This window comes from Canis lupus, chromosome 9 (genome assembly GCF_048164855.1).
Source record: "Canis lupus baileyi chromosome 9, mCanLup2.hap1, whole genome shotgun sequence".
Classification (NCBI taxonomy): Eukaryota; Metazoa; Chordata; class Mammalia; order Carnivora; family Canidae; genus Canis; species Canis lupus.
The window spans coordinates 36,295,863-36,311,406 of record NC_132846.1 but is presented as its reverse complement, the minus strand read 5'-3'; the positions used below and the strand labels follow the sequence as shown (position 1 = coordinate 36,311,406).

The window sequence follows — 15,544 nt, the reverse complement described above, 5'->3', positions numbered from 1 at the left end:
CTTTCTGGCAGCCCTTATATTGCTTCCTTTTTGACATACTGTATTTTTCTAGATCAGCACTGTCCAATAGAATTATAATGTGAGCCACTAACTAGAAATCTTAAATTTTCTAGTAACTTCCTCATTAAAAAGTAATAAGAAACAGGTGAAATTAATTTGATAATATATTTAATCCAACATATGCAGAGTATTAGCCTTTTAACAACAAAAATCAACATAAAGTTTTAATGAGGTACTCTACATCCCTTTTTTTGGGACTGATTCTGAAATCTGAGAAGTAGCTTACACTACAGCGTATCTCATTTGGGACTAGTGCTCAGTAGTTACATCACTACTGTACTGAACAAGGCAGGTTCGGACCTTTCCTAATCTCTTAAAGCCCTACCCTTTATCATCCTCAGTCTCAAGAAGACCTCCTAACTCATTTTCCAGGATTTGAGTAAATCTACCTCAAGCCACTTCCAGCCACTTTAATTGTTCCTTTTCCAGCTCACCCATATGTTCCCAAAATGCCTCTCCCTCTTTACCCACTTTTTTCATATCCCCCCTTCATATTCTACCCCCCCAAAAAAAAAACTATGACTAATCCCACCCTTTCTCCCTTCCTCTGAGACTTTGCTCCATCAAATCTCTCTCTTTCCAGAATCTTCACTCCTCCCTTTCCATTAATATCTCCAGGCTTTGCTTAACCTAAAGGTCTGCTTTTGCTGCTACTTGCCCAAACACTATTGTATTTGCCATCTTTTTTATTACTTAGAACTTCCCACCATTTATCCAACCCTTTGCAATATGGTCTCCGTCCTCACTACTGATAATATTTTCTGCCAAGTTAGAAATGACCTTTCAGCCTCCAAACCCAGGGTCCTTTCTCAGTTATCATTTCCTTTGTTATGTCTTCGGCATCCTTCACTGTAGTCTACTCCTGTGTCCTGGGAGGTTTCCTTCTTCTTGACTGCTGTAACCTACACTGTTGGGGTCCCCACTCTGACACTCAGTTGGGACTCTTTTGATAAGCTCCTCTTACTCCTTTGAGTCTGAAACTATGGTTTCATCCTCAGTTGCATTTCTTAGTCTCTCCTTTCTTGGAGGTTTCCTCCACTCTCATGGTCTCAATCATCCTTTCTCCTCAGAATATACCCCAGTGGAAATATTCAGCCCTCTTTACTAAATTTCAGTCTTGCATTTCCAATTTCCTACTGTACATATGCATCTCAATGTCACTAGGCTATGATATTACTGGCCATTTAACTCAGGGCTACTGGGACAAAGCCTGAAAAAAACCCCAAATCATTTGATTTCTCAACTTTAAAAAATTTAGGAAGTATTATAATGGTCAGCTTCATCTCACCTGTAATCCCTATGTCGTCACTGTCCTAGATTGTGTCAAAATGCTTTGATGTCATCATGTTAGAACCGGGAGGTTTAAAAGCAAGCATTCAAGTTATCCTCAACCATCTCACCCTCCAATTTCCTGTTTTTGTCAGGAAAACAGTTATACTAATCAGTCACCCAGCTTTGAAATGTTGCCTTCACCCTTAATTAGCTCTTCCTCTTTTCTCCCACGGCTAATTAGTCACCATTCTTGTTGACTAATCCTTCATAATATTTCCCTTTATCCACTCCATCTCCTTAACAAATTGTTCGCTACATTCACAAACCGTCCCACGTCCTCTTTCATCGATTCCGGCACTATCCCTTCCTTGAACTCAACTTTTGCCACCTCCAACAACACAAAACATATTGGCAGTGATTCAGCATTTTTAGAGTAAATGTCAGTCCTCCCAGCTAGATCTTAAGTTCCTTAAAAGCAGGAACAGAATTTTATGATCTCTTCATTCCTGGTTTTACTAAATGAATAGAAGACCAATAACCGTTTCCTGTTGATAATGGCTCGTTTTCACTTAGAAACTTGCCCTTTAAACATCTAGCTCTGAAAGCAGATTTAAACAAATCAGGTTACCAAAATTAATTTTGCATGCTTTGGGGAACATTCAACCTATAACCACATATCTGAGAGAGGCAACTGTATTGTCTTGGAGGAAGCATCAAACTTAGTTTGATCTTGCTTCTCCCATTAACTAGTCAGTAGACAGATTTCTTAACTTTTAGCTTCTTCACCTGTTATATACCTATCCAATGGAGTTAATTGTGAAGTTTAAATGAGGTAATATCTGAAAGTGCTTTGAACATTTCAGAATCTATGTAAATAGATTACTGTATCACAAAGTACTCAGAATTAACTTCCCATTGATATTGTAAGATGAATCTTTTGATAACCTCCTCATTAGAAACCTCGGCAATCTTAACACATTGAGTGAAGCACCTGTTGTGTAATGGCTACACCAAACTAATGTTTAGTTGACCATCCACACTCTCTGCCCATAGTTTCTTCTCATGAAGCTCCTACCCAGTACGTGCCATTTTTAACATGTGTCAAGGAACTTAAGTGGGGGTTCACTTGGTAGCAGCAAATTTTATGTTTTCTTTGCCTGAAAACTTCCCTCAGGGTCCCCCATGACCCTTCACATCATTTCAGATGTGGGTAAGCACTAAGGATTGCCCTCTTTTTTTTTTTTTTTTTTTTTTTAAGGATTGCCCTCTTTAGCAAAAATCATGCTGTCTTATCATGTATTTGTTTCTAAATGCATCTGCCATGTGAATCTGTGGGTGTCATAAAGCAGATTACAACTTACTCGTGTGTGGCTTTTCTTTTTTCAAAAAAAAAAAAAAAACCCAATTCATTGATTTTGATATCCGCAGAACCTAGCACAAAACCTGGTGCTTAAAAAAAAGTTCTTGCTCAATAAATATTGAATAAATGAACAAAATGGGAAGGGGGAAGAGGCAACACTGCAGATAATTGTGATGTTTTAGTCTTTTTATTCTCCTACTGCCCCCCTCCACCTTCCTCTACATGAAACAGAATAAATGCTAGGAGGCTCCAGTTTCCCAGGGGCCTTTAGCTGGTCTGGACTTAAGCGTAACCTTACCTCAATTTGTTGCTCCAAATCCACTTAACCCCAGGGAGCACTGGGCTTCTGTGGAGATCCCTTCTGCTCCCACTTCTGTCACCTACGCTAAGAGGCCCAGTGGTTTCTTGTGTCACATCTTCCAAAAGGTCCCTCTTGTCTGCCTGGAAAGGATTATTACCTTGGTGCTCTGTTCTCAGCAAACTCTTCTAAAACAAAAATCATTTGGTGAGCTCATTTATATTTTGTGGTTAACGATAAGCAAATCATTAATGCATTATCCCCTTCTCAGATCTTTGCAATAAAGAAAAAGATTTTTAAAAAGGGTAAATATAAAGATAAAAAGGATTAATCTAAAGGACTGAAATTCTGGGGCACCTGGGTGGTTCAGATGGTTGAGCATCTGCCTTCAGCTCGAGCTGAGCCCCATGTCGGGCTCCCTGCCTGGCAGGGAGTCTGCTTCTCTCTATGCCCCTCACTCTGCTTATGCTTTCTCTCCCTCTCTCTCTCAAATGAATACATTTTGTAAAAAGTAAAAAAAAATAAAGAACTGAATTTCTAATAGTAGAATGTCAGTCTGTGAGTGACTGGGGAAGGGAGAAAAGGCTTTGTAGCAGTAGTGCTTTTCCTTTTGCCCCTGGAAACCTACTTGTAGAACCAGCCCACTCAAAAGAGAAAAAAATCTTTGTTTCACACCAAAACAATGCTTGTGATCCTCTCCTCTGCTTCCTATGCAAAAGTGTTGTAAGAGAAAAAGGACAAATTTTTGCCAAACAAAATGGCAGACTCCTACAATCTTGTGTGTTAATGTCATTGGTGGACCCGCTAGGTGAGGAGTAGGTGGGGATGGATGAGAGATCAGCTCCAAAGTAAATTATCTCTCCAGCTTCAGATTTCTGAGGTATCCTCAGCCTGTTTTAAGAGAGCCCTCACCCCACCCCTTAAGTCCCTGATTTACTCTCTAGCCAGCCTGAGGTCCGCAATACTCCTCATATCCCCTCTATAGCATTAGAGGCTTGTCACAGCCTATGTGATCTTTTCAATACTGTTCCTTCAGCTAGTTACATACCTGTGTATGATGGGAGCAGCCCTCTGCTCTCTTCAATCTGGTCACCTTCGTTTTTCCTCTGAGCAGATGACTAGTATCTAATTCTGTAAACCAGATGCCTCCAGGTACACTGCACATGAAGCTGGCAGTGTAAGCAACTGCCATTTTAATTTGGTTGTAAGATGGGAAATTTGTCTTATTTTCTTTCTGAAAATGTATTGATGTAACGTTTTATAAAGACCATTTGTGGGCAGCCCCAGTGGCCCAGTGGTTTAGCGCCGCCTTCAGCTCAGGGTGTTATCCTGGAGACCCGGGATGGAGTCCTGCGTCAGGCTCCCTGCATGGAGCCTGCTTCTCCCTCTGCCTGTGTCTTTGCCTCTCTCTCTCTCTCTCTCTCTCTGTCTCTCTCTCTGAATAAATAAATAAAAATCTTTAAAAAAAAAAGACCATTTGTTGCAACAACATGGATGGACGTTGAGGCCATTATGCTAAATGAAATAAGTCAAACAGAGAAAGACAAATATGGTATGATCCTCTTTATAAGTAGAATCTAAAATAGCTGAATTTGTAGAAACAGGAGAATGGTGGTTCCTGGGGTTAGAGTATGGGGGAACTGGGGAGATGCTTTTGGTCAAAGGGTACAAACTTGCAAAATAAATTCTGGAGACTTAATGCAGCATAGTGATTGTGGCCAACAATATCGTATTATAAACTTCAAAGTTGCTAAGAGACTTGATCCTAAATGTCCTCACCACAAAAGAAATGATAATTATGTGCTATGACAAATTTAATGCTCTGGTGGCAATCATATTACAATGTATAAATATATCCAATCAACATGTCATGCACCTTAAACTTACACCATGTTATATGTCAATTATATCTTAATTTAAAAAACACTTGTGACTTGCCTCACTGGAGAATGAATTTGCATACATTCTTCAGCAAGACTTCTATGCCTTTTTCATACTCTGGTGGCTGGAATATTGAAAATACTGACATTCTGTATCATATTTGTTCTTTTGAACTTAATTTTTTTATTTCTAAGTGAAAGAGGGAAATAACTAAATGAGAAATACGATACAGATTTTAAAGCTGAATTCCAGATTTTTTAAGTCACAAAATGTGAGCAAATAGATTATGCTGTACAAGAGGGTTTAATCCAAATGGCAGCTCCAGGGATTTGTGAGACAGCTACTAACTTTTCAGTTTTGCTTGTTTTGAAGGTGGGCCATATCTTTACTCAGAAACCTTTAGCTTTGGCTAGGTCTCTGGACCCACTGCCATGCTTCTGAAGGTACCACTTCTCCAGAACCTCTGCTTCCATCACAGCTGTCCCTTTTCAGCAGTGGGAACCTTTGTATGACTGAGGCACACACCTCTAGGCCACCACTGAGGCATGAAGTTTGTCAGCAGGGCATCAAGATGCACACAATCCATGCCATCCAAAGGAACAGAACTCGTACTTCTGGGTCCTCTGCACTTTCAGTTTTGTTTCAAAGTCATAGATGGTATAGCCCAGCGAGACACACTTACAGAGGTATAGTCTCTGGAGATTCAACAGCCTTATCTGTGAATTTATGAACTACCCTCAGGGATGGAAAAAGTCCTCTAAAACAAAATACAATGACAGTAAGTGCCCTGGCCAAAGCCCTATGTCTACTCACTTGTGTTTGAGACTCCAGAGGCCAGGTGAGGACCTGTAGTGACCACGGCTTTGGGATGAGCCCCGTGGCAGCCCCCAGCAGCACTGCCCATGTTAAGAGTGTGTGTATGTGGGTTTTGTCTCCTCCCCACAGCTATTGACCTGCTCTACTGGCGGGACATCAAGCAGACCGGGATCGTGTTCGGGAGCTTCCTGCTGCTGCTCTTCTCCCTGACCCAGTTCAGCGTCGTGAGCGTCGTGGCCTACCTGGCCCTGGCCGCACTCTCAGCCACCATCAGTTTCCGCATCTACAAGTCTGTTTTACAAGCAGTGCAGAAAACCGACGAGGGCCACCCTTTCAAGTGAGTGTCCCAGCCAGACCAGCCCTTGCCCAGCCTCTCTCAAAACTCCTTCCCTCTGACTCTGGTTCAGCTCCTGGGCATTTGTGTGATGTGTCTCTGGGAACTGACCCCTCAGAGTCTCTCAAATGCCCTTTTATTAGCTGATATTGCTGGTGAATTTCTAAACCAAGCTCAGTTATGCCTATTGTAACACTTAGTGCTGTATTGAGTTTTTACATTTTCATTGCTACTAGCAAATTAATATGCATATTTAACATAAATGTATATTATTGATATTTTATATTTAATTACCACTAGTAATCATAATCCACCATATGTGTATAGTGTTTTATAATTTAAGGAGAGGTCAACATTTAATCCTCCCAACCCTGGAAGAAGGCAGAGCAGTGTAATCCCTCTTTATAGGTGGGAAAAATTGAGACTCTGAGAAGTAATGTGACTTGCCCAAGGTCACGTGACTAGTAACTAGCACAGAGTCAGGACTAGGGTGTTTGGATTTTTATTTATATGGTCTCTGGAAGCTTAATACTGAAGGGCCAACTTTCTGAGGGGTGAAAGGTTTATGAATAGTCTTATAATGTACCCTTCTCTGCATTTTTATACTAGGAAGTCTGACTAAAATGAACATTGAAGAGGAATGTTTTGTTTTGTTTTTTATTTTATTTAAATTCAATTAATTAACATATAGTGTATTATTAGTTTCAGAGGTAGGGTTTAGTGATTCATCAGTTGTGAGGAGGGATTTTTTTTTTAAGGCTATATACTGAGGCAACCCAGGTGGCTCAGCGGTTTAGTGCTGCCTTCAGCCCAGGGTGTGATCCTGGAGACTTGGGATCGAGTCCCACATCAGGCTCCCTGCATGGAACCTGCTTCTCCCTCCGCCTGTGTCTCTGCCTCTCTCTGTGTGTCTCTCTGTGTCCCTCATGAAAAATTAAATAATTTTTTAAAAGGCTATATACTAAGAAGATGAAACAGGGCAGAGGGAGGTAATAGCACTGCCAGCTGCATGCCACCCAACTCCACCCCAATTATCTCCCAACTCTGGCATTTCAGCACTGGCAATCAGAATTACCCTCTCCTTTGGGGCTGGCACCAGAGTGCAAGCTGAGGTATCCTCCGTTCCTATAATGGAGGGACAGTTCTGAGTCCTTGATGGGCATTGTAGATGCTGCTGCAGATGGCTTCTGGGCCAGACCCAGTCATTTGCCAGGATGCCTCTGCATCCTCCGTGGCTCACCTTCACCCATGAGCTTATGAAGGCCTTAGGGCACCAGGCTCTTAAAAGGGGAAAAGATGCCTGGGACTTATTGACAGAAGGGGAAAACACTGTGTACCAGACCTCCCTTCCCAGACTCTGTTCCTGGCCTCGGTGTTAAACTGTTACAGTCCGAGGATTCTTGCCCTCGGGATGTAGTCGGCCTTCTTCTAATGCAGAGTTAGTGGATCTTCTAGGCTGTAACTTGGCTGGACAAGTTCCCACCCCGAAGGCAAGAGAAGCAGGGAAGCAGAGTGTCTTCATACCGGGGTTATTCCATGCCTATTTCAGGGGCCCCAGCCTGTGACCAGGGTTCACATGTTCAGAGTCCTGCTCTGCCCCAGCCTCTACCCTCAGCCATCCAAGGAAAGCTGGTGTCTTCCACGTTCTTGGCCTCTAAGACTGTCACATTCAATTAGCTCAATTACTTTATCTTCCTGTAGGAGACAAATTTAAAATAAAAAAACTCTCCTTTGGCTGAGTTGTCTTTATCAGTAAAAGGAATATCTGACTCAGACTATATTTTGGATCAAAACTTACTATCTAGACAAATCAACATTTTTCTATTTTTTTTCTAAAGAGTAGGAAAGCCGTAAGACTTCAGTGTAATCTCCAAAATCCAAACCAAATGCTACTTTACTTTTTTTGGTCTCAGTTCACAGAGTTAGGTAACACTGTAAGAACTCTAGAAATATCCTCTAGGTACACAACGTGGTGCTGTCTTAAAACAGAAGAGAGAGAGAGGGAAGGAGGAAGGAAGGATGCACCCATGGTGGGCAGCGTGGCCAAACGAGAAGATGGACTATTTGAGGAGCCTGGTTTATATACCCATAATCACATGTCACATTTTGAACAAATGAAAAATGTAGTCACTAAAAATATTGCTCTTAGTAGAAACAGTGAGCTTTTGAATATGGCCTAGGTCACTGGAGTTTTCAGGGCTCTCTACATAAAACCTGGAAGTATTTTCCCAAATTTTCGGCAATGAACAATGATTGGCAGCTAGGATTTTCAGGTACCTCAGTTACTTAAAAAGATAATACATCTCCATGCAGCCAACAAGAAATGAAGACTTTCACAACTACCTAGTGGGCCAGTGATGTAGGGAGGATACATCAAATGAGCTGATTTTAGACTGACAAAAATTTTCTCTGGCTGTGGCCAATTGCTCTGTATTATCAGCTCACCCATAATGCTATCTTGGGGACGCAGAAATAGTCATAGCACACCACTAACAGCCATAATTCCCAGGTTCCCCATTGTCCTGGCAGTGGGTGTGTATGGTGCCCTACAGCCCCCTGGCTGGTGGTATAAAGCCCCCAGAGTTGACCCAGTGGTTGTCAGAGCGGGAGAAAGAAAACTCAGCTGTTTGGAGATTACCTCTGATGGGGCTTTCTGTGGGGATGGTTTATTGGCAGGACCTACTTGGAGCTCGAGATCACGCTTTCTCAGGAGCAGATCCAGAAGTACACGGACTGCCTGCAGTTCTATGTGAACAATACACTGAAGGAACTGAGGAGGCTCTTCCTTGTCCAAGACCTGGTGGATTCCTTAAAAGTATGATTGCTTATGCCATTCACTTGGCAGTCTTGAGTTTCATTTTCCCCAAAGGTATACTGTAAACCACCACAAAATGGTGAATAAGAAGCAATTGCTGGTTACATTCAAGAATGAGAAAACCTCCAGCTGTATAGTCCCGAGCGCTCATCCAGTCCAATCCCCTCATTTTACACCTGCCAAAACTGTGGCTCAGAGAGGCTAAGACATTTGCCTGAGATTGCCCAGTGAGTCACTGGCAAAGTCGGGATCAAACAGAGGGTCACACAGCTTCTAATTCTGTACTTTTTACAACATGCTAGGTTGTTTGTCCTTACCATTTTCAATTCCTCAGCCAATTTCCTAAAATTAATTTTTAAAAAAATCTAGTTTGGGGAATGTGAAAAACATATATGCTTTCTTTGTTAAACACTGGCCTCTGCTAACAGTGAGCTGTCCATGTATCCTTATGTGATGTGGGCCGTGAGACTGAGCCTCCGAAGCAGAAGACCTTGGGCCCCTGGGTGCTACTCCTGGCACTCTCATTGAACTTACCAGGTTTTTTTGAACAAGCAGCTTTTGCCATCAGGCAGTGTATGTATAAGACTGAAGTCAGTCAGTAATGGTACGGCAGGGCCGGAGTGAGGTTGTTATGTGTTCCCAGGATGCTTTGTACATACTGGGCAGGGGTCTTTTAGCAGGGACTCCCAGCAAGTGTCTGAGGAGGGGCAGAAGCAAAAGTGCCTAACATGGCTTTGACCCTCAAGATGCTTTCCTGGAATAACATCTTTCCAGGTAATGACTAAAGAGAGACTCAGGGAGATTGTAATTACCTACCCAAGGACTTTTAAAGTGATGTTTCTATTTGTAGAATAATAATGGGCTAGAGCAGAGGTCAGCAGTCCTTATTTGCAAAGGGCCACATGGCAAATACTTTAGGCTTCACATGCCTAGATCTCTGTCCCAGCTACTTAGCTTGCCATCGTAGTAGGAAAGCAACCAAACACAATGCATAAATGAATGACTGTGGCTGTGTGCCAGTAAAACTCTATTTATGAACACTGAAAATTGCATTTCATATCATTTTTACATGTCACAAAATGTTATTCTTGCTTTGATTTTATTTGACCATTTAAAGATATAAAATTCATGCTTAACTCATGGGCCCATAGAACACAGGCCAAGGGCCATAGTTTGCTGATCCCTACCTTATTATTTCATTGGATCCTTCAAATCTTATAATTGGAAGTAAAGATTAGATCCTCTTTCAGTAATTCTGTGATGAGCTTTACATGTTTACATTTCCTACTGAAACCACGGAGTATTTTCCCTCAAATTTTAATCTAAAAAAGTCAATGAAATAAGACTCTCATCTGTCACAAATGACTTTAGAAGCTCTGATAATCATTTTGTTGTTTAGTTTGCAGTCCTGATGTGGCTCCTGACTTACGTTGGCGCTCTCTTCAATGGGCTGACCCTGCTGCTCATGGGTAAGGACAGATGAGTACGTTATGTCTTTCTTCACATGCTCTGTGAGCATAAAGCTTCTTAGGCTATTAGCCGTGAGTTTGTTGTCATAGATTCCTAGGAACAAGACACCACATAGTACAGGGCATTTTCCTGACCATCACAGTTCAACTAAAGAGTATAATATATATTACACATTAATAATGAATTTCTTAGTCTGAAGCATTTTTTTTCTCTTTAAGCACGACTCATTTTATTTGGTTTCCAATCAATATCTGTCTGCAATAGGCAGTTATAGACAAAAACTCATTTTCATCATGGGAGGGTATAGTCCATCCTCATTCCAGGAATCATAGCTTAATATCTGTAAGATACTCGGCATCCCTTTATTTTCCTTATGGACTGCCCTGCCGTCTTTTAGCTAAACTGCTAGCTACTATAAAATAATGCTATAAATTACATAATTGCATAAAAACGTATCTAAAAGCTTATTCTCACTCTTAACTCTCGGAATTTTAATACTGTGTTTGCTTTTTCATCCCAGCTGTGGTTTCAATGTTTACTCTACCCGTAGTGTATGTTAAGCACCAGGTAAGTCCTGTGTGATGTCCAATATTCATCTTAAATTTTGACCTTGTGATCTTTGGATTTGCTCATGATTTCTTACTCTTCGTAGGCACAGATTGACCAATATCTGGGACTTGTGAGGACTCACATAAATACTGTTGTGGCGAAGTAAGTTACAAGTGCAATTCCTAAAAAGGAGAGACTGTCTTAGGCAGGCATTTGTATGGATTCGATAGGGGTAATAAAAGGATAATAAAATAGTAACTTCATTTATGATCACTCACTTATTTGAGTCTTGTATGCACTCCTTTCCCAATCATATTACTTCAGAAAATAGGTATACATTTTAAAACTCTCAATTAAATAAAACTTTAAGTGGTTTACTTTGGGTATCGTGATGCATGAGCATTAATGAATAAATAACATTAAGCTCTGTCTGGGGACTAGCTCATGTCCAAGAACAAAATGGGCTTGAAGGAAATAAGGAAGCCTAATTCAGAAAACTAAAATTAACTTATAACAGTTTAATTGAAATAAAAACAAGCAAGTTAACATTTTCAACAATAAATACCACTGATTTTATAAACCATTGAAATTGTTTATACAACTTGAAAAATTTTTTAAATCTGTAACAGCTGTTATGATTCTATTACATCATTTTGACTCAACAAGTGTGTGTTTATTGACTTACTTAATTAACACCATTGCTTTTTAAACCTGAGTCTTCAATAGACTCTACTTTATGGTCATTTTATGTATCAGGAGATAAAAATTCCAGTTGTAAGTAGCCACAGCTAACATAGACATTAATCTTAGTTTTCCATAACTCTTAAGTTAGTGTTTGTAAGTATCTCTTCAACTAAAAATGATAGTTTTTATTTACGTTGTCATTTTATTAACAATTTTGTTTTCATCAAAAGCTGACCTAGGCTCCAACCAGAAATACATTCCACAGAAGGGCTAGACTTTATGAACACAAACTCATAATCTTAGACTCATGTGGCTGGACCCAGGTGGTGGTCAGAAGAGAGGGGTAGCATTTTAGCCAAATACATCTAAAACAAAACAAACAAATAAAACAACCACTTTAAAGTTCTACTGGTATCTGATTTGCATATTATCAGTTCTGATTCTCTCCTAAAGTATATAAAAATTTTTGGTTTTTACTGTGTACTGTTCATATTCTTCCTCTTAAATTCATGGTGAACTTGGATCTAGATCTGATCTACAACATACTTCAAAATGCCGAAATTATCACCTTGGACCCAAATGCAGCTAATACCTCCATGAAAATCCACATATTGAAGATAAAGTATTCATTATTTTGTATGGAGAAGTATCAGCATGGTATAGTATGAAAGTTGGTGGTGCTAAGACTGGGGAACCTGTTAAAGACCCTAGTTCCCAGGTTCTTAAAACAGACATGTAAAATTAGAATTTCTAGGATTGGGGACCTGGAATCTACTCTTTAAGGAAGTCCCCAGGTGACTTTTTGGCAATGAAAGCTGTGTTTTAGGGAACTATAGCAACACCAGAGCAGGAGAACACCAAAACACCAGAACACGAGCTTAGAAACTAGAAGATAGAAATCCTAGTCCCGAGTTGTCCAATACTTAGTTTGGGGATCTTGAGCAAATCATATCTATTAATTTTATTTCATTGATTGGTCAGTTGGTCCCAAAAAAAAAGACATCCCTGTGATGTCCCAGGTACTGCATGTAATAGGCACAGAGGGTATAAAGATGAATGAGATGGTCCCCACCCTAGTACAGCTCTCAGCCTCTTTTCTTTACAGAACTGTAAAGAAATAAGTATGAGACAGTATAAGAACTACAGTGTAGTTGTATAAAATGTTAAGGTCAGGGAGATAAATAACTGTTCCTACCTAGAGAGATAATGGAAATGACATTAAATCCTCACTAAAATGAAGGCCTTTTGTTTTAGTTCAGGCTGCTATAGCATAGTACCATAGACCAGGTGGCTTATAAACAACACAAATTTATTTCTGAGAGTTCTGGAGGCTGGAAGTCCAGGATCAGAGTGCCAACATGGTCATGGTCAGGGCTGTCTTCCAGGTTATATACTTCTCGCTGTGTCCTCACATGGTAGAAATAGAAGGGAGCTCTCTGAGGTGTCTTTTACAGGGTACTAATCCTTACAGGGCTCCCTCATGACCTAATAAGTTCTGAAAGGCCTCACTTCCTAATCCCAACACAGTGGGGGTTAAGTTTCAACAAATGAATTTGGAACGGGAGGACACAAACTTTGGGTCTAGAGCGGCCCTGGAGGATGAGTGACCATTCATCATGTGGGTGATGAGGGGAAAGACATTGCAGGAAGAAGAAATAATATAAGCAGAGGCAGAAGCATGAAAGTGTAGGTCAGGTAGGAAACAATGAGTCAACCAGTATGTCTAAAGCTTAAATGAGTAGAAAGATCAACTGGAAAGAGTCTAGAGAGAGAGGCTGAGGTCAAGTGTTGAATGCTCTAAGGCATGAATCTGACCCAATGGGAAATGGCCAGCCCCTGATATTTTAAGCCCGGGTGATGTAATCAGAGCTGTGTTTTATATAGAACACTATGACAATCTAATGGGAGGAGAATTGAACAGGAGAGTGGAGACCTGGCGGTCAGAGTGGCTAGGAGGCTATCATAGTTCACCAAAAGTGATAAGGGTATAGGCCTACTAAAGTGACGAAGAAGGAGAGAAGACAAAGAACATACAGTGTATGTACATACATGTACAATGCAATCGTTAAATTAAAATTGGGAACCAAGGCTGTGAAAAGGAATAGAAAGAAAATGTACCCATGAGAACTACTCTGGTTTCTGTAACTGAGCTTTATTCGGATTTGGCTCTGAGCGTCTTGGTAGCTCGAACAAAAAGATAAACCAGGTTAAGTTGCATAGATCTTATTATCAGAGAGGAGGGAACCAAGAAGTTCTTTGAGAGAACTTGTTTTGGCTGACACTAAATTTTGAAGGAAATTTCTTGGTAGAATCTTACCTCTAAGACTCCTACGCCTCTGAAATTCTGACTCCATGTTAGAATAATCCCCAGCAGAACTCACATCATTTTGCTAAATAGTTAAGAACATGATCTTTGGGATCAGGCTAGTTTGAGTCCATTTCTGGCATCTTTAGCTATAGGAGTTCACCATAAATGTTATTTGACTCTGTGAACCTGTTTCTTTATTTGCACATTGGGAATGTTAATACTTAACACTTAGGTTTCTGGGGATTGAACAAGATAAGGTCTGTAAAGTACTCTGACTTGGATATGAGACACACTCAATAAATATTGGGCATCCTCCTCCTCCTTATTGTCCTGTTATTGCCTGGAGATCTGTTGAAGAGGAGTGTGACAGAAAGTCCTAGACTAGGTCTGGAGATCTCAGTGCCACTATGAACTCTGTGCAGAGTAGATGGATGGAGCCTGTCCTGTTCATTTCTGGGTCTCAGTTCGATATGCAGAAATGTGTCTCTATTGCTGCATAGAAATGTGTTCATAGACACTCCTACTTTACTATTGTAGCTTTTATAATATGAAGCTGTTTGGTCAGCTAGCTCGTTAAAGCAACAACACATAATGAAGTCACAGAATGATTTCATTAACAACACTTGTGGCTTACTGTTTTTTGATATTGTCTTTTTAGGATTCAGGCTAAAATCCCAGGCGCTAAAAGGCATGCTGAGTAAATCGATGTCCCACCGGGGATTGGACACAAACCAGAATGTCTGGAGTGGTAACAGCTCTTCTTACATGTTACTGCAAATTGATTGTTTCTCCCCCCAATACCGTAATCTTAGAGACAAACTTTAAAACAGCTGTTTTTAGGCTGTTCCTGTACTCTTAGGATATTTGAGTCACTTGTGTCAAGCACTAAAGTATAGAGAAAAGTGTATTAGATGTGGTTTTAATTTTGTGTTGCTAAAAAAAAGTGCATGATGGTGAGAGCCCAACTTATTTTCTCTTCTTCGGTGTTCTCCTCCTCCTCTCTGCAATGCTTCTGTAGCTTCTAATGTCCCCTGTGGCTAGGCCTTTCCCGCCGAGTGCACCAATGCCGTAGTGGAAACCGCTTATATGTCCTTGGGTTGCTGGTTGGATTCATCTTTAATAACAATATATAGAAATGTAGACTGATGTTTTAGTGTTTTTCCAACACACAACATAAAAATAAAAACAGTCGACCGTACTTCTGGTAATCAGTTTTGTATAACTTAAAATAATTAAATAAATGAATAACCCCTCCCCCTCAAAAAAAAAAAAAAACATGCAGTACTTTTGTTGTGTGGGACTGACAGGCTGATTCACATGTATGGTAAAAAAAAAAAAAAAGTACCAGCATGTTAACTTTATTACAATTTGTATTACTTTCTCTGTAGTTCCTAATGGACTTAATTATGGACTCTGGATATTTGCACTTATGTACTTGATACTGAATGCATAAATAAATGTTACTAAATGTAAAACCTTCTCCTTCTCTTCTTGTGGTATTACCAGAAAATGCAAAAATTCTAAGAGACATTCTTCCCAGGGCAGGCTAGGAAGCCTGAGACCAAGAACTCACTTTGTTTTTGTTTTTTGTATATTTTTTTATTGGAGTTCGATTTGCCAACATATAGTGTAACACCCAGTGCTCATCCCATCAAGTGCCCCCGTCAGTGCCCATCACCCAGTCACCCCATTCCTCT

At 40.4% G+C, this 15,544-nt stretch overlaps 1 protein-coding gene across 3 annotated transcripts in view; it reads left to right on the top strand.

Moving 5' to 3' along the window:
* Positions 1-15,322, top strand: part of RTN1 (reticulon 1) — a 215,301-nt gene extending 199,979 nt beyond the window's left edge. For all 3 annotated transcript variants that reach the window (XM_072838793.1, XM_072838794.1, XM_072838795.1), the window contains 6 exons: positions 5,817-6,024; positions 8,698-8,836; positions 10,236-10,305; positions 10,827-10,873; positions 10,959-11,017; positions 14,506-15,322. In XM_072838793.1, coding sequence (XP_072694894.1) covers positions 5,817-6,024; positions 8,698-8,836; positions 10,236-10,305; positions 10,827-10,873; positions 10,959-11,017; positions 14,506-14,548 — 566 coding nt within the window. In that variant the 3' untranslated portion in view covers positions 14,549-15,322. The remainder of the gene's footprint in view (positions 1-5,816; positions 6,025-8,697; positions 8,837-10,235; positions 10,306-10,826; positions 10,874-10,958; positions 11,018-14,505) is intronic.
* The last annotated feature ends 222 nt before the right edge of the window (positions 15,323-15,544 follow it).